This window comes from Sciurus vulgaris (genome assembly GCF_902686455.1).
Source record: "Sciurus vulgaris genome assembly, chromosome: 12".
Lineage (NCBI taxonomy): Eukaryota > Metazoa > Chordata > Mammalia > Rodentia > Sciuridae > Sciurus > Sciurus vulgaris.
The window spans coordinates 28,213,572-28,233,986 of record NC_136473.1 but is presented as its reverse complement, the minus strand read 5'-3'; the positions used below and the strand labels follow the sequence as shown (position 1 = coordinate 28,233,986).

The window sequence follows — 20,415 nt, the reverse complement described above, 5'->3', positions numbered from 1 at the left end:
AAGAATTAACAATGGCAGACTAAACAGCTACTTTTTAGGAAAAAATTTTTTTCCAGAAAATTACCACTCCTTGAGTGTCGTGTCTTTATATTCATTGCATTGAGTTAGAAAACTTGCTAAATATGTTGGTTAAAAAGCAAGCTGCTTTTCCATTTCAATGTTTCTAAATCTCTGAAAGAATTTCTCTTAGTGCTATCTCTGGGCAAGGTTCTTTGGCTAAATTTTCTTTTGGTCCTGTGATAATATACTCTATCCATTGTCTCACCTTTTTACTCTTACAGGATAAATCAAGGTCTGTAAAATTGCTCAAAATAGGATTTAACTTCCTTGGCATTAAAGTCCCCTTTCTCATTGAAAGCCGGGGTAGAAGGGTGGCCCTTAAACTCTTTATTGGGAATTTTTAAAACAGAAAAAAATATTTGCTTTTGAAAATTAATTGCTGTGACCCTTTTTTCTTCATCAAATTTTAGTGACTAAAATGGAAAAATATGAGCAGATTCAGAGGCACTGAAAAGCTGTAATCAGATATGGCTTGAATTTTGGCATTTTATATTTGTGTCCTTTGGAAAGACTTTTTATAATGCTTTTTGGTATTTTAGTATGTGTGCAAGAGATATTATGATTCATATGTTCATCTATTATCATGCTAAAGAGAGTCAAGTATTAGCTCAAGAGCAAGTTTAGCAGAGTTTTCTTACCAAACCAATTTGTATGTGGACATGGGAAGTTCAGATAGGCCACCCAAATTAAAATTAAAACTTCGATTTCGGGATGAGTATCCCCTTAAGCTTCTTTTTTTGTTTAAATGTGATTTTCTTTACCCTTATCTACAGGATTGCAATTTAATTTTTTTTAAATGTCTTTTTTTCAAATGTACATTGTCTGTCTTTGAAAACATAGACTTATACGGTGATGTCTTTTATAACAAAGACAACACGATATATGTATATTATATCATATATTTTCATCATATTTCCCTCATATGCAGTGATGGTTTTATCCCTAACTGGACATTTTAGCACTGGAAATTTCCATTCTTTTTCTAATTAGATAGAAATGTTCTGGCATAATAGAGAAGCCTAGATTTCAGATAGAGACCTGGTTTTTGTAGGTCTTCGTAGGTCCACTGCAGTAATAAGCTGACCTGGCTTTTTGTCCTAGTTCTGATGTCACATCTTAGTGATTGTTGGTGAGTCTTTATCTTCCCCTGAGGCAACAATTCTACATAACTCAAAGGAGTTAATAATTTCATCTCTTGCTGGATTATAGGGGTACAGAGTAGGAGTAGAAATAAGAAAGAACATTACAAATGAATATAAATGAAAAGCAAATAAAATAAGCACTGCATAAGATTGTGTAGTTATGTAGCTAGGGCACTCTGAAAAACTAGAAAGATGTGCTTCTAGAAGGCACATCAGAATGGATGGCAAGTTACCATAAAGTCAGTTATCTTAAGAAGAAAGAAGAGCCTTCCACCCAACTCCACCAACTCCACCAGGCAGGGTTCTTGACGGGAATGTTGCCTCGGAGCTGTGAGGTACTTGTGATGTCTTCTTGTGGAGGATGCCATCGACTTACTCAGAATGAAGCATTAATGCTTTTTCACTGGAGTCGGGTCACTGACTCTCATAAACAGGCGTGTTCAGTTCTAACATTTGTCAGACACTGCAGGTAAGCAGCAGATGTACGTGCTTAGGCTTGTGAGAACAATAAGAGATATTGTGACTCATAGGTTTTTAAAACATTTTTGACACTTGGATTTAGTCAGAACAGTAGCTGCTTCAGATCTTTGCTGTAAATTCCAAGATGCTAATTCTGGCTCTGTAGTTTTCTTTATCTAAAGCTTCTTGGTTTTTAACTCTGCCCTCGTCGAAGATCAACTTCTCCCCAAAGACCCTGATTCGAAGTTTGAGGAGAAGACAGAAATTTGAAAATGAGCTTTCTAAACTGTAGGTTCATTAAGTCGTTGGTGATTTGAAAATTAATCTCAGTTCTAATCTATTAAACTAGAACCATTCTAGTTAAACCACTTCATATTGTCTGAAGTGTTTTCCTCCACAACAATCCACTCAAAACAATCCTGATGGTTCAATCAATGGCCCATATTTTATAAGTCTTTGCCAAGAAAATCTTTCCAAAAACCACTTCTCCTGTTTATGAAAGGTGAACAGCAAGTAGGCACAGAAGGACAGTAGAGGCAGGACTTGCTGTTTATTCAGTCACATCATGTAAGTGATCATTAATTATCTTGTTTAAAAACTAAGAGGAAAAGGGAAACTACACAATGTCATGTCCCACTATTTGGCAGTAAGGTTCATCCAGGTTTGAGCCATTTAAGTGACCACAGTCAGTATAATTATGTGTCACTGAGAAAGTCAGATATAACTTGGAAAACTTGTTGACCATGTCATCTGACCATGAAGTCAACTCTTAAAACTTACTTAAGACTTGAGAATCAGAGATTAGGAAATTTCAGTACATCTTGTTAATGCTTCAAGGATCCTTTGAGAACAAATATTATTCCTTCCCTATACATATAAACCTTAATAGAGAATTCTACGATGCTGCTGTGTCCATTGTGGATGTCAGATTAATATCCTGGAGTTAGAAACCAAAACAGTCATATTCATAGAATGGTAGGTGTTCATTCACTAGGAAGAAATGGGGAAAGTTTACCATAAACCCATTGTTAACTCTATGAGCAACTTGCTACAATTATACCAAATTTAAACATTAAATAAATGTAATTATAAATATATATGATGTGTAACATGTAAAATAAAATTAAATGTTTCAGCTTCCTTTTATTAAGTTACTTAGACTACAAAATTGGAAGCCTAAGATTATGTATTATCCAATTTATAAATTTTTCAAAATGTCATTTTGAATTTATAATAATTTATGGATCATACAGGATTTCTCTAAAGTAGCATGTTTAAACATGGAACAAAGACACCAAAAGGGCATGCAATGTGTTTAAGGCCAACCATCCTAGAAGGCAGGATCTTATTTTGTCTTTTCATTTATTTATTTTATTTTTATTTTTATGTTATTTTGGGTGTGTACGATGGATTGACTTCAGGGGCACTCTATCATTGAGCCACATCCCCAGCCCTATTTTGTATTTTATTTAGAGACAGGGTCTCACTGAGTTGCTTAGCACTTTGCTTTTGCTGAGGCTGACTTTGAACTCAAGATCCTCCTGCCGCAGCCTCCCAAGCTGCTGGGATTACAGACTGTGTCTTTTTAGTCCACTGATAAATGCTGGAATGCAAGATAACAAGACACAAGAATCCAAATCCTTATCCCAGGGAATTGTCTACTAAAAAGAAAAAATATCCTTCTCAAGCATACTCGGATAGAACTTGCAGGATGCTCCTCCATAGGTATTTGCAATGTGTCCTCCTGTTTTCTATTGCCATAAATCTAAAACCTTTAAATATATTATCTGTTCATCTTTTGTTTAATATAAAATAATCTAGTAGTTCGCTACTGCAGGAGATTTTTATCTCCCAGGTGACATTTGACAAGGTCAGGGGACTAGTTTGATTGTCATGACTTGGGGTAGAGGTGCAAATGATATCTAGTGCAACTGATATGTAGTAGAAGTCAGCGACATGGTTAAACATCCGATAGTGGACAGGCAAGGTCTTACGACAAAGAATTATCAGACCCAAGATGTCAGTCACACCAAGACTGAGTTAAATCTTCAGTCCATGTTGAGCTCACCTGTCCTGCAATAGAAATGTCTCTTTGCAAGAGAACACTCATTCTGACCTTCTCGGGATGAGGGATTCAAACTAATAGGCTTCAAAAACACACTGGAGCACTTTACACAGGTGCTTGAGTGAATATTTCCCTCTAAATGGCATTTGACAAATGTGAAATCATTTCCACTTGTCTCTCTGAGAATAAACTATAGACATAGGAAATGATGGCTTTACTGTTCTAAAGGTCAGGAAGTCCTTGATCATTTATTTGAATAGAAAAAAATTGCAGATGCTTTGCAATAAGCATAAGCCTGAACAGAACAGTCAAAAGTCGTACCTTTCATGTTTTATCTCTTTCACGTTTAAATGGTTTCTGAAAGCAAAAGCAAGGGAATTAGGCTTCCGCTGATAACCAGGTCATTTTAAGACTCGTGCCGAGATTAGGACCCTTAGAACCACCATCACGTGGCTTATTTTAGCTTACATTTCAAACTCATGGTAAGAATAGGTATTAAGTATTCTGTGACTGTTTGGGGAATTTTAAAGGTTATTAAGTTCTGAATAACAGAGTCTCTCATGTTTTCCCACCAAGTTTTTCCCAGCAGTTGAATATATCTGGATCTTATTCTGGTTTTTCATTCTTTTTTTAGCTTCCTGAAATGACTCATGTTCAAACACGACGACCCTGGATGATGTTTCTCCTGCAGAACATTGGATTGATCTTAGGTTGGCTTTCTCTCTTAGTCTTGGCTATATATGAACAAAACATTAAAATATAAATTAACGTTCTCAAAATTCCATCGAAAATGAAGTTACATGGTCTCGTTTCATTTCTTCTGTTGTATTCTACAGTGATTAGTAAATTAAGCATTTCTTATCTCACGTGCAGCAGGTGCCTTTGAATTCATTAACCTATTAATTTTTAAATGCAGTTTTGGTTTTGGAAATATCTAAAGGTCAGACTGTCATCATTGCAATTTTGTTTTTTTGTTTCCAACACTGTGATGGAACTTATTATTTTTTGTAAACTCAATTAATTCTAGTAAACTTAAAAAAATATTGTTTCCCTATGAAAGAATATTTGCTCATAGTGTTTGAAGTAGACAGATGCCTGTTGGGATGAAATCAGCTGCGACCTTTCTGATGTCACTTATATATATATATTTTTTTCCTGTGAGATTCTAAAATCAAAAGCAAACTAAATAACAAAGAAATGTAATAAAGTCTCGTTTTAATGTGGTGATTTGTATGACCTTCTATTATCCAATGTCAGGTGTCAAGTCCTCCCTCCCAGAGCTGATATGGTATAGACTACCTGGAGGCATTACTCACGGGTTCAAGAGTGCTTATGGCCTTGGGAAGCCCAAAGGATAATATGTCAGCTTTCTTCTTCTAAGTCACCAAAGGAAATCTGCTCCAGGCTGGTAGTACTGGAAACAAAACATGAAGTTTGAACATTTTTAAAATAACAAAGGTTGGGTCAAGGCAATAGATTAATGCCTAAATACTCACAGATTGTGTAACAGAGAATATTTATGGAAATAATCTTCCTGACAAGTGAGATATGTTTTATATTCATTCCGAGGAAATACAGAATCCTAAATAGGATTGCAGTAGGTAAGTTTATGAAATGAATAAGCAACATTACTGATAACCTAGCAAAATTATTAAAATAGAAAATAACCCTGGCTTTAGTCATGTTTTTTCTTGGAACACGAATGCCTAATCTTTTTCCCATTTTTTTTTTTTAAGGATTATCTTGACAAGGGAAAAAGCCTGCTTTACTGCCAAAATGACCCACGGCTTTCAGTCCTCTCCCTCTCCTCTTACTCACCAATGAGGAGATATTCTTTGCCATGTCCCCCACCCAAACCCAGTCTTTTTCAATCACTTTTCTTTGATTTCAAAGGGGAGTGGGCTTCTTCCCCAGTTGTCTTTGGAGCTTGCTTTTAAAGAAGCATCATTGAACAGTGCAATAGTTCTCAAACCTGGTCGTACGTCAGGATCAACCCAAAGACTCATCTGTAGGGAACACAGATGACTGGCTTCATTTATCCCTGGAGTTTTGATTCTCTAGATCTGGATTGGGCCTGACACCTTGATTTAGATGACCGTCCAGGTGGTGCTGATGCTACTGAATGGGCCGTGACTCCAAGCACCACTGGTACGACAGAAGTCAAGCAGGCTTGACTTCAGGAAAGAACAGGCACATACTCTGTTGCTCAAAAGCTGTGTGCTTTTGAGTAAGGAAGTTAACACTTCTAAAAAACTCATGCTAGACATGAGTTCCTGAAACTCCCTTCTCTTCATCCCTTTGCCTTGTAACATCAGATCAGTCCTGGGAGTTGCTGGATGGGGAGTCCACAGATAGTACTTTGAGTCACATTTACCCTGAAGAGTGAGCAGATTTGACAGTTAGAGTTTTGCCCTTCTTCTGTTAAGAGGATAAATTGTAGCTGCACAGATAACCCCAAGGATAGGTAAACACAGTGTGGACACGTCTCACAATTCATCCCTGGTGCCAGGTCAGGTATTTTAACATTAAGCCTTCATTTATACCAACTTATCTAGAATAGCTCTGATGGATGGCTTTGTCTCCAGTTCAAGTTTAGAGTAGTCTGGAACTGGTTAAATTAAAATTATTAGAATGAGCTACTCCCTCTATAACCTTCAAATTAGAGTGAGTTTGATACTGGTGAGGTGAGGAACTTGAAGGAAGCCAGCTGTCAGAGGGACATATATGTTAGAGAGACACTCAGTATCTTGGAAGCTTATCACCAGAGTTCCCTGGCTGTCAGCAGAGACCTGGCCACTCAGGGGTAATCCTAAGGATAGTGGGTCAGAGTGGCTTCTGAGGACAGCTTTCTAAGATCCCCATTTCTTCTCTTCTTGAACTTATTGCTGTTTCCTTTTTTCCTAATCCACATTGAGTTCCAGACAGTAAACCACAGACCGAAATAAAGTTGCTTGAAACTCTCTATTCTTCAAAATCGAGCAGTAATGATAAAAACACGAGGACAGCTCTCATGCCTTTCTAAATATGAACAGAACCCAAATCTGGGATGGTTGACCATCGTGATCCTTTTCAGCAGTAGAAGTTTGGTGTTACCCATTGATTCTTGAGGTATATGGCATTTTTCCTTGAATTTGGACTTTTCAATAATGTAATTGTGTTTCTATTTCCTAGGCCTAAATTTAGGGATTACACTGTAGTTTTACTTGGTGATTGGTTTGTTGTTTCATCACTGAACTAGAAATGCTCCTGGAGAAAAATCAAAGAGCAAATCAGGCAGAAATCTTATTTGAACATCCATCATCCACTGACAGGGCCAACTTTAGGGAGAGGGAAATTGGCCCATGTTCTGTCATGCAGAACAAAGCCGAAAAAATGGCGACACTACTGTACGCCAATCAGCACCAGAGTCTTCCCTGACCGTGTCCATGAACTGTGGCTAATCTGACCCCCACCCTCTTCAGAACCAGGCTAACCAGGTGAGAGTACGCCCGCCCTCCTAAGACACACCTCTCTGGATGCTGCATATATACAACTCCTTGTGTACTTCACTTCTAAACTAGAAAGAAATGGGAAGGTCACCCAATCACTAGGGTAGGCTGGGATAATCATTTGACCTCTTATGTGGTCACTAAGAATTCAGCCTCTAAACTTCCAAGTTTGAAGCTCAGCTACACTTCAGGGAATAATAATCTTTACTTTCAACAAAGTAGGGGCTAAAAAGAGACCTTACCTCATAGGGTTGTGGTACAGTCAATCTGGGACTACTCAGGAAGCACTTAGCATGGTACCTGGAAACTACTAATGGCTCAATAAGTGTTAAATTATCATCATCATCATCATTATCATCATCACCATAGTAACTCATATTCCCTTCTTTCAACACAGTTTCACAGTTTACCCCTTAGTGCTGTTCCTTTGGTCAAGAAAACGTCTTTTCTTGGTGGAGAATGGAGATCAGACCTTTTTTATGTATCTACAATCTTCTACAAAGCCCCCAAACCAGCTCCTTCTAGCCCTTCAAAGCTGTCTACATGACTTTCACCTTGACTTACTTCCAGAGCAGGAGAGGTGGACCCCTTCTGATTTGTTCCACTCTGTACACCCTCCCAGGCAGGCTTTGTGGCATAATGCTTACACACTGTGAGTCCCTTTCTCTCCCATTCTTTATCGCTCACAGCAAGTGAAGGCCTATTATATTTCTCTCCAGTTACACTGAGATTGAATAATGGCACTTGACAGAGAGGAATCTTCCTGAGATCATAGTTATTGTCACAACTCGATTTCAACTCAGGGAAAACAAAAAGTAGTTCAACTGATTCCCCTTCTTACCAACCAGCCCTGGAAAGATTTCAGCACCATGAGGGGAAACAGGGCATGTGCCTGCTTGAGGCCTGGCTTGTTTCAATAAGGCCTATGTAACGCGTTGTTTGGGGAATAAAGTTGCATGTACCCAACTAGTATCCCTCAGCATGAGGGGGTAAGCCCCATGTTGTCATGCACCTCTCAAAATCCAACTGAAATTTAGGAAAAAAATGTGAGATGTTCCCCAATCCAGAGTAGTCTTGCCTCACACGCCAGTACTTCTTTGAATTACCTGTGAAACGGATTTGCACGTCTTTCCTATTTGTACTCACACCCCTGCATCCCACTGCCTTCTGGGTTTTCTAATTGTCAACTTTGAGAAATGGTAAAGAAAGTGCTCAGAGTACCTAACCATGGATTTACCACTAACTGTGTCTTTAGACCTGCATTTCCTCCTCTGAGAGAGATTAGATTTGATGATCCCTTATGATCTCACTGAGAACTGGCCACGTGGTTCTCTATAAGGATTGTCCCTCCAACAGAAGTGGTGTTGCTTGTATCCTTCGCTGCATGTCAGGCAGCACATAGCTTAGGGTTGAGTCTTCAGCTTTTGCAGAAGTCACTAGTATAGTAGTATAGTATTGCAGCAGCCATGGTATATAGTTCAAGTGGTGTTCTCCCAATGTTCATCTCAAGCATGAACCTTTGAATGTGACCTTATTTAGAAATAAGGTCATTGCAACTGTAATGAGGTTAGTGGAAGTCATGCTGTATTTAGGTGGTGTCCTAATAAGAAGATCTGCCCATAGAGGGAAGATAGCACAGTATGAAGACAGAGGCACAGGCAGAGTCTGGAGTGCTGCAGCTATAATCCGAGGAATGAATGCCAAGGATTGTGAGCAATTACCAGAAGGTAGGGCAAGGAAGACAGGATCCTTCCATAGAAACCAGAGAGAATCCATGACCCTAAAGTAGTGCTCACTTTAGGAAATACACATTATGCATGTTTTAGCGTATAGTCTTCCAGAAACTTACGCTAAAACATGCATAATGGGTATTTCTAAAGGAGAATACTAGTCTTGAGGCAGTGTAGGCACTCACTAGCATACCTCAATTTTGGACCTCAAGTTCCAGAATTGTGAGAGAATATATTTCTGTTGTTTTAAGTCACCCAACTGAATTATTTATGTCAGCCTTAGGAAACTCATAGTCTCTACAGAAGAACATTCCCAAACATTAAAGTCTTAGGATTCTCATCAGCATAAATATTTGAAGAACTATATTTTAAAAACCTGGGTTAAGAACTGACTTTAAAGTAGAGAAGTGTCACTAATCATCACTCCCTATTTAGATTCACTTGTTCAACAATCTTCTAGACAAACTGGAAGAAGACATTGAAAACATGAATTCTAAATTTGTTGACACAAATTAAGGAGATGTGTGTCTGGAAAATTGAATGAGTCTTTGAAAACATGACAATGATATTGGAGACAACTTAAATAATGAATATTAGCATTAAGCAAACCTCAAAAGTGAACCTTTAAATTAAATACCCTTCAACCCATGAGAACAATGCTGTAGAAGAACAGCTTAAACACATAGGTTTAAACAAAAACATTAGTGTTTTTTTTCTTTTTCTTTTCCATTTTTTTAATTAAAAATCATAAATTTACATAGGGCAATGTTGTTGTTTGATTCATTCTGTTATTTTTCTCCCTTCCCTCCCCACCACTCCCACCCCTCTTTTCCCTCTATACAGTCCTTCCTTCCTCCATTGTTACCACCCTCCTTATCCCTAACCCTAAACCTAACTATAACCCTTACGCTAACCCCTCCAAACACCCCTTATATGTCCTCATCCGCTTATCAGCAAGATTATTCGTCCTTTAGTTTTTTGAGATTGACTTATCTCACTTAGCATGATATCCTCCAATTTCATTCATTTGCCTGCAAATGCCATAATTTTATCATTCTTCATGGTGGAGTAATATTCCATTGTGTATATATGCCACAGTTTCTTTATCCATTCATCAATTGAAGGGCATCTAGGTTGGTTCCACAATCTGGCTATGGTGAATTGAGCAGCTATGAACATTGATGTGGCTGTATCTCTGTAGTATGCTGATTTTAAGTCCATTGGGTATAGGCCAAGGAGTGGGATAGCTGGGTCAAATGGTGGTTCCATTCCAAGCTTTCTGAGGAATCTCCATACTGCTTTCCACAGTGGCTGCACTACCAGAAATATACGAGTGTTTCTTTTTCCCCACATCCTCACCAACACCTATTGTTGCTTGTGTTCTTGATAATCGCCATTCTAATTGGGGTGAGGTGAAATCTTAGGGTAGTTTTGATTTGCATTTCTCTTATTACTAGAGATGTTGAACATTTTTTCATATATCTGTTGATTGCTTGTATATCTTCTTTTGTGAAGTGTCTGTTCCTTAATGGGCTAAGTGTCCTTAGCCCATTTGTTGATTGGATTATTTGTATTCTTGGTGTAGAGTTTTTTGAGTTCTTCATAGATTCTGGAAATTAGCGATCTATCTGAAGGATGAGTGACAAAGATATTCTCCAACTCTGTAGGCTCTCTCTTCACATTACTGACAGTTTCCTTTGCTGAGAGAAAGCTTTTTAGTTTGAATCTATCCCAGTTGTTGATTCTTGCTTGTATTTCTTGGGCTATGGGAGTCCTGTTAAGGAGGTCTGATCCTAAGCCAACAAGTTGAAGGTTTGGACCTACTTTTTCTTCTATAAGATGCAGGGTCTCTGGTCTGATTCCGAGGTCCTTGATCCATTTTGAGTTGAGTTTTGTGCAGGGTGAGAGATAGGGGTTTAATTTCATTCTGTTACATATGGTTTTCCAGTTTTCCCAGCACCATTTGTTGAAGAGGCTATCTTTTCTCCATTGAATATTTTTGGCACCTTTGTCTAGTATGAGAAACTTGTATTTATTTGGGTTTGTGTCCATGTCCTCTATTCTGTATCATTGATCTACCTGTCTATTTTGGTACCAACACCATGCCGTTTTTATTACTATTGCTTTGTAATAGAGTTGAAGATCTGGTATTGCAATACCCCCTGCTTCGCTCTTTCTACTGAGGATTGCTATAGCTATTCTGGGTTTCTTATTCTTCCAGATGAATTTCATAATTCCTTGCTCTATTTCTGTAAGGTACATCATTGGGATTTTAATTGGAATTGCATTGAATCTGTATAGCACTTTAGGTAGTATGGCCATTTTGACAATATTAATTCTGCCTATCCAAGAACATGGGAGATCTTTCCATCTTCTAAGGTGTTCTTTAATTTCTTTCTTTAGTGTTCTGTAGTTCTCATTGTAGAGGTCTTTCACCTCTTTTGGCAGATTGATTCCCAAGTATTTTATTTTTTTTCGATGCTATTATGAATGGGATAGTTTTCCTAATTTCTCTTTCTGAAGATTCATCACTTATGTATAAAAATGCAATGGATTTATGAGCATTGATCTTGTAACCTGCTACTTTACTGAATTCACTTATGAGTTCTAAGAGTTTTCTGGTGCAATTTCCAGGTTCCTCTAAATATATAATCATGTCATCAGCGAACAGGAATAGTCTGAGTTCTTCTTTTCCAATTCGTATCCCATTAATTTCTTTGGTTTGTCTAATTGCTCTGGCTAGAGTCTCAAGAACGATGTTGAATAGAAGTGGTGAAAGAGGGCATCCCTGCCTTGTTCCAGTTTTTCGGGGGAATGCTTTCAGTTTTTCACCATTTATAATGATTTTGGCCTTGGGATTAGCGTAGATGGCCTTCACAATGTTAAGGAATGTTCCCACTACCCCAATTTTCTCTAGTGTTCTGACCATGAAGGCATGCTGTATTTTATCGAATGCTTTTTCTGCATCTATCAAAAGAATCATGTGATTCTTAACTTTTAGTCTGTTGCTATGGTGAATGACATTTATTGATTTCTGGATGTTGAGCCAACCTTGCATCCCTGGGATAAAACCCACTTGATCATGGTGCAGTATCTTTTTAATATATTTTTGTATGTGATTTGCTAAGATTTTGTTGAGAATTTTTGCATCGATGTTCATTAAGGATATTGGTCTGAAATTTTCTTTCCTTGATGTGTCTCTGTCTGCTTTAGGTATCAGGGTGATATTGGCTTCATAGAACAAATTTGGGAGGGTTCCCTCCTCTTCTATTTCATGGAATACTTTGAGAAGTATTGGAATGAGCTCTTCTTTAAAGGTTTTGTAGAACTCGGCTGAGAACCCATCTGGTCCCGGACTTTTCTTTGTTGGTAGGCTTTTGATGACCTCTTCTATTTCTTGCTTGAAATTGATTTATTTAAGTTGTGTATGTCCTCCTCGTTCAGTTTAGGTAATTCATATGTCTCTAGAAACTTGTTGATGTCTTCGAGGTTTTCTGTTTTGTTGGAGTATAGATTTTCAAAATAGCTTCTAATTATGTTTTGTATTTCACTCGTGTCTGTTGTGATATTTCCTTGTTCATTCCGAATTTTAGTAATTTGAGTTTTCTCCCTCTTTCTCTTTGTTAGTGTGGCTAAGGGTTTATCAATTTTGTTTATTTTTTCAAAGAACCAACTATTTATTTTGTTAATTTTTCCGATTGTTTCTTTTGTTTCAATTTCGTTGATTTCGGCCCTGATTTTAACTATTTCCTGTCCTCTACTACTTTTGGTGTTGGTCTGCTCTTCTTTTTCTAGGGCTTTGAGCTGTAGTGTTAAGTCATTTATTTGTTGATTTCTACTTCTTTTGTTGAATGCGCCCCATGAAATAAATCTTCCTCTAAGTACCGCTTTCATAGTGTCCCAGAGATTTTGATATGATGTGTCTTTGTTCTCGTTTACTTCTAAGAATTTTTAAATTTCCCTCCTGATGTCTTCTGTTATGCATTCATCGTATAATAGTGTATTATTTAATCTCCAAATATTGGAGAAGTTTCTGTTTTTTATTCTGTCATTTATTTCTAATTTCAATCCATTATGATCTGATAGATCATAGTAGAAGGTAGTATCTCTATCTTCTTGTATTTGCTAACAGTAGCTTTGTGGCATAAAACATGGTCTATTTTAGAGAAGGATCCATGTGCTGCTGAGAAGAAAGTGTGTTCGCTCTTTGTTGGATGGTATATTCTATATAAGTCGGTTACATCTAAATTGTTGATTGTGTTATTGAGATCTATGGTTTCTTTATTCAATTTTTGTTTGGACGATCTATCCAGCAGTGAGAGAGGTGTGTTAAAATCGCCTAGTATTATTGTGTTGTGGTCTATTTGATTTCTAGAATTGAGAAGGATTTGCTTGACGTACATGGATGAGCCAATGTTCGGGGCATAGATATTTATGATTGTTATGTCTTGCTGATTTATGCTTCCCTTAAGCAGTATGTAATGTCCTTCTTTATCCCTTCTGACTAGTTTTGGCTTGAAGTCCACATTATCTGAAATGAGGATGGATACTCCAGCTTTTTTGCTGTGTCCGTGTGCATGGTATGTTTTTCCCATCCTTTCACCTTTAGTCTATGGGTATCTCTTTCTATGAGATGAGTCTCTTGCAGGCAGCATATTGTTGGATCTTTCTTTTTAATCCAATCTGCCAGTCTATGTCTTTTGATTGATGAGTTCAGGCCATTAACATTCAGGGTTATTATTGTGATATGATTTGTATTCCCAGTCATTTGACTCATTTTTGTTTTTTGACATGATTTGGTTTCTCCTTTATTTGGCTATTCCTTTAGGCTAGTTCCTCCCGTTGCTGATTTTCATTGTTCTTTTTCATCTCTTCCTCATGGAATATTTTGCTGAGAATGTTCTGTAATGCCAGCTTTCTTTTGGTAAATTCCTTTAGCTTTTGTTTATCATGGAAGGATCTTATTTCGTCGTCAAATCTGAAAGTAAGTTTTGCTGGGTATAAGATTCTTGGTTGGCATCCATTTTCTTTCAGAGCTTGAAAAATGTAGGCCCTTCTAGCTTTTAGGGTCTGGATTGAAAAATCTGCTGATATTCTTATTGGTTTCCCCCTGAATGTAATCTGATTCTTCTCTCTTGTGGCCTTTAAAATTCTGTCTTTATTTTGTATGTTAAGTATTTTCATAATAATGTGCCTTGGTGTGGGTCTGTTGTAATTTTGTATATTTGGAGTCCTATAAGCCTCTTGTACTTGGTTTTCCATTTCATTTTTCAGATTTGGGAAATTTTCTGATACTATTTCATTGAATAGATTGCTCATTCCTTTGATTTGTTTCTCTAAGCTTTCCTCAATCCTGATCATTCTTAAATTTGGCCTTTTCATGATATGAAATCATGTTCATGATTTCTTACCATCTTTTCTTTTTGGTCAACTTTGTTTTCAAGATTAAATATTTTGTCTTCAATATCTGATGTTCTGTCTTCCAGGTGTTTTATCCTATTGGTTATGCTTTCTATGGAGTTTTTAACTTGGTTTATTGTTTCCTTCATTTCAAGGATTTCTGTTTGGTTTTTTTTCAGTATCTCTAACTCTTTATTGAAATGATCTTTTGGTTCCCGTATTTGCTCTTTTAACTGTTGATTGGTGCGATCATTTAATGCCTGCATTTGCTCTTTCATCTCCTCTTTCAATGCCTGCATTTGCTCTTTCATCTCCTCGTTTGCTTCCCTGATTGTTTTAATTATGTACATTCTGAACTCCCTTTCTGACATTTCTTCTGCCGTGCTGTCATTGGGTTTTATTGATATAGTATCTAGGTTTGTTTGGGACATTTTCTTCCCTTGTTTTCTCATATTGGTCAGATGTCAGTGGGACTCTGTGATATTGCAGATTTCCTCTATTTGCTTATAGTGTCCCTGTAGATTTCCAGTGTATCACCTCCCTGCCTTCAGTAGCCTGAAGTCTTGGAGTAACTTGATAATGCAGTGCTTCCGAAGAACGCTGCCCCTAGCCCGCTACTGGCTCCAGGGAGAGAGACCTGGAGAGGTCTCTGGTTGCCCTGCCCTGGTCCCAGAGGCTGCTTGCAGGTCAGAGGTCTCCGCTGGCTTGGGGACTTGTGGCTGGCTCTGTGTAGAAAGGCTCTCACTGGGCAGTCTGCTCCGAGAAGCTAGCCTAGAAAGGCGCTTCCCGCCGGAGGCAGCCGGGCTGCTTGGGGAAGTCCCTGGCTTCCCTGTCCTGGTCTCTGAAGCAACCTGCAGGCCAGTGTTTTTTTCTTTGTTAAAGAAATTTTGTATAGGATACCCACAGATGCTACTAAAATTGATGAAAAGAAACCAGTGCCCTACTCTTTTGTTGGCCTCCTCTTCTTTTTCCATAGGAAGGATCTCTACTAACACCTCTTGGGAGAATGAAATCCTGTATTATAAATTAATATTTCAAATGCTTATTGTTACAGAAGATGTTCATGGCTCTTTGAATACAAATGTAATTGTCAACTAAGCATATCATTCCAGTTTTATGAATGTACAGTGTATATCTTACCTATTACAAGTATTACACTTATTGAAAAGTTTCTGGAAGACTATACACTAAAACATGCATAATGGGTATTTTCTAAAGGAGAATACTAGTCTTGAGGCAGCGTAGGCACTCACTTGCATGAGAGGCTCTCACAATGGGGAGCAGAGTGTGTGTGTGAGGGGAGGGAAAATTGGCCATTTTGAAATGGGCCAGAGCACTCTGTTCTTAACAAGGCTTGCCCTGCAGAGAAACAATTTTCTCTGATTCTTTTCAACTAGTATTTTATTAGCAACTACTGATCTGGGAGAAGGAAAATACTAACTCCAGCCATCCCAAACCTTTCCAGGTTATCTAAGATGGAGGAACGAGTAAAACTGAGAATATTTATGAAAGTCACAGCCCATGGTCCAAGAATCCCTGAGCTCTAATCTTAGGATTATAGAGTGCTTCACTTCCCCACACATTACAAATACATCAATAGGCCTCTTGTAGAATACAAAGATATGCAACCTGCAACCAAGAGAACTACGTATCTTGCATGTTAGCTTAGAAGAGTTCTCTAGGGAACTCCAAAGACAACATGCAGACAAAAAAGAACAACAGGAAATTTTAGCCTCTGACAACAACAGCTACTGCAAACAGTAAGCAAAACCTAATCCCTAACCAGATAAACACAAATCTCACACTAAGGGACTATTTATAATGCTTCTTTTTATTCAGCATATCATGTTGACTTTCAATACAAAATTACAAGGCAAACTAAAAGACAAAAAAAAAAAATGATTAGTTATGTAACTCAGTGGTAGAGTATTTGTCCTGTTTGAGCCACAGTACTGCAAATAAAAAAATAATGAAAAAAAAAATAGGATAGGCAGAGCAACCATCAGAACCAGTATTAGATATGGCAGACATACTGGAATTATCAGACCAAGGATTTAAAATATCTTTGATTAATATGATAGTGGAAAAATGGACAGCATGCAAGAGCAGATGGGTAATGCAAGTAGAAAGACAAACACTTTAAGAAAGAATCAAAAGAAAATGCTAGAAATCCATAAGAAACAGAATTAAAGAATATATCTGATGGACTCTTAAGTACACTGGACACAGTCAATGAAAGAACTAGTGAAACTGAAGAAATGGCAAGAGAAACACTGAAGCTGAAATCAAAGAGAAAAAAATATCTAAGAACCATGGAGCGATTAGGAAAGGTCAACTGCACATAATGGAAATACACAGGAGAAGAAAGAAAAAGGAACAGGATATTTGTAATAATAATGTCTTAGAATTTCTGAAAATTAATAGCAGATACCAAAACATACACCAAAAAGCTTAGAGGACACCAAGCAGGATAAGTAACAATAACAATAAAATTCTATAACTAGGTAGACGATTTTAAAGCTGCAGAAAATAAAAAGTGAAGAAATATCTTAAAAGAAGCCACAGGGAAATATTTTTACTTACATAGGAGCAAGGATTAGAATGACAATTATATTGAACTTCTCTTTAGAAACCATGTAATCAAGAAAAGAGTGGAGTGAAATAGTTTATGTTCTGAAGGATAAAGAACCACCAATTTATAATTCTGTATCCAGTGCAGTTGTCCTCAGCAGTGAAGAAAAAAATAAAGATTTTCTCAGATAAACAAAAATTGAGATAATTCATTGACAGTAGACTTGACTTGGAAGAAATCTTTAAAAAAACGTTTTTCAGAAAGAAAATGGTACAGGTCAAAATCTTAGATCTGAATACAAAAAGGAAGAGCACTAGAGAAGGGATAAATCAAGATACAGCAAAGTATTTTTCTTATTCTTCATTGATCCAACAAATTACAGTTTATTTAAAATAATAATATCTCATGTACAACCAAATAAATGAGAAGTTATACTCTATTTATGTATGTGTCAAAATGCATTCTACTGCCATGTATAACTAATAAGAACAAATAAAAAAAGCTAAACTAAAACATTGATGGAGAAAATATACTGAGCGATTATAGCTTACAGATAATTTGAGTGGCAACAGTCATAAGGGATGGAAAGAGACATGGAGAAAATTCTGTTAAGATACTTGTGCTACATGGTAATTGACAGTATCATTTGGAAGAGAACTCAGATTAGTTTTAAATCAAGGATGACTACAAAAAAATCTAAAAATTGAACTATAATTGATATGATGAAAAAATATGAAAGCATACAAAATATTGAATTTAAACTAAAAAAAATACAAGAAAAAGAATGGAAAATCAAAAGCAAGCAAACAAAAACAAAACAAACCCCCCCCAAAAAAAAAAACAAGAAAAACCTCCAAAAGCCAAAAAGCACAATGAACACAAAGCAGTAACAAGTATACTAATAACCACTTTAAACACCAATGGTCTAAGTACACCAGTTAGAAGATAGAGATTGGCAGAGTGGATTATAAAACTAAAACCCAATTTCATGTTTTCTATAAGACACCTGGTTTAAGTATAAAAACACAGATACTTTACATTAAAGGAATGATGACACTTCTAGATATATATCCCAAAATATTGAAGTCAAAGACTCAAACAGGTATATGTACTCTGCCATTCTGAGCCATATATCTGCCTTAGCTGAAAGGTGGAAATAACACAAATTTTCAACAATGAATGAATGGATAAACAAAATAGGATATGAACACATGATGGAATATTATATATCCTCGAAAAGAAATGAAATTGTGATGCATTCTAAAACATGAAAGAATCTTAAAGACATTATGCAAAGTGAAACTAGACCCATAAAGATAAATATTGTATGATATCACATATGTAGGATACCTCAAAGAGTCAAATTCACAGAGACATAAAATAGAATGGTGGATATTAGGGGTCCCAGAAAGGACACTTGAGAAGTTGTCATTTAACAGATCCGGCGTTTCAGCCTCAGATCATAAAGAAGTTCTGAGGATGGATAGTGTTGATGGTTGTACAACAACGTGAATTTACTTAACACAAATGAACTATACACTTTAAAGTGGTCAAAGTGGTAAATTTTACATTACCTATATTTTATTTCAATAAAAATAAAAATAGGGATGGTGAAAGATATTCTATGCTATCATTAGTCAAATGGAAGGTGGAGTGACTGTATTAATTTCAAACAAAGCACACTGCAGACAAAAAAAAAAAAACCTATCAAGGAAACAGAAGAGCATTATATAATGATACACAAGTCAATTTTCCTAGATGTAATAATTCTTAACATGTATATGCATAACAGCAAAGTGGCAAAATATGTGAAGCAAAAACTGATATAAATGCAAGGAGAAATAGATTGATCTGTAACTAATGATGAATACTTCAACTGCCTTCCATCCATAGAGAGGAAAGAGAAGTAGATGGTAATTGACTACGTGCAGGCAGAAAATCAGTAAAGACATAGCTGAAATGAAGTGCATCATCAATCACCTGGATCTAATGACATCTATAGACCACTTCATCCAAGAACAGAAGAATACACATTCTTCTCAAGTTCATGAGAATAGTCACCAAAACAAAACATATCCTGGACCAGAAAGCACGCCTTAACAAGAGTAGAAATCATGTTTTCTCCCAGATTACAATGAAATTAAACTAGAAACAAATAAGAAAAAGATAGCTAGAAAATGCCAAAATAGTTGGAGATTAAACAACTCACTTCCAATAACACAGGGACCAAGGAAGTAATCTCAAGAGAAAATGAATATATTTTGACCAAATCAAAATGAAAACACATTTTTTTTTAACCTTGCAAAACAGAAAACACCATACCTAGGTGACTTCACTGGTGAGTTCAAACAAACACAGAGGAAATTAACACAATTCTTTACCATCTCCTCCAGAAGACGGAAGCAGAGAGATTGCTTCCTAACTCATTTTGTGAGCTCAGCATCACACCAATAACAAACCAATGTCTCTCATGAATACAGATGCAGAAATCCTCAACAAGCTAGGTACAGTGTGTGCACCTGTAGTCACAGCTGCTCAGGAGGCCGACACAAGAGAAGCACTTGAGCCTAGGACACCATTTCAAGAAAAAAAAGTCAACAAATTGAATCCAACAATGTATTTTCTAAAATTATATGCCCTAACCAAATGGAATTTATCCCAAGTAGTTAAGACAGATTCAACAGTTGAAAATCAATTAATGTAACTCATCACATCAACTAATAAAAAATTATATGATCATATCAATATATACAGAAAGAACCTTTGACAAAATCCCATACCCATTCCTGATCAAAACTAAAAATCTTCAACAAAATTAAAACCCAATTCATGAAAAAAGAAGTTGAATGTCTTCTGTATTAAAAACATTGTTAAGAGAATGAAAAGATAAGCCATAGACAAGGAGAACATATACGCAGAACATGTTTGTAAAAGGGCTGTTACCCCAGATGTACGAAAATCTCTTAAAACTCAACAATAAAATAACCTGATTTTAAAATGAGTAAAGGATCTAAACAGACACCTCACTGAAGATAGTATAAAAATGAAACATGAGCATATGAAAAGATGCTCAACATCACATTATTGAGGAACTGCAAATTAAAATAATGAAATAGTACTATACATCTATTAGAATGGCTAAATCCCATACACAGAAAACACCAAATGCTGACAGGAATGTGGGAAATAGGGACTTTTGTTCACTGCTCTTGGGAATGCAAAAATGTTATAGCCACTATGTAAGACAAGCTGCATTTATTTATGCACTCTTACCATATGATTCAATAATTTGCTTCTTGAAATTTACTCCAATGTGTTGATAAAGTTATGCCCAAACAAAAGTGTGCACATGGTTGTTTATGTCTGCTTTGTTTATACTTGTCAAACACAAGAAGCAGTAAGATGTGTTTAGTAGATGAATGAATAAAGAGATGCTGATATAGTCATTCAATAGAATGTTATTCAGCAATAAAAAGAAATGAGCTATCAAGCTATAAAA

The 20,415-nt window shown here is 36.6% G+C and overlaps 1 protein-coding gene across 2 annotated transcripts in view; it reads left to right on the top strand.

Moving 5' to 3' along the window:
- SLC39A12 (solute carrier family 39 member 12) overlaps positions 1-4,953 on the top strand; it is a 114,477-nt gene extending 109,524 nt beyond the window's left edge. For both annotated transcript variants that reach the window (XM_079107502.1, XM_079107501.1), the window contains exon 13: positions 4,361-4,953. In XM_079107502.1, the coding sequence (XP_078963628.1) occupies positions 4,361-4,489 (129 nt within the window). In that variant the 3' untranslated portion in view covers positions 4,490-4,953. The remainder of the gene's footprint in view (positions 1-4,360) is intronic.
- Positions 4,954-20,415: the final 15,462 nt, after the last annotated feature.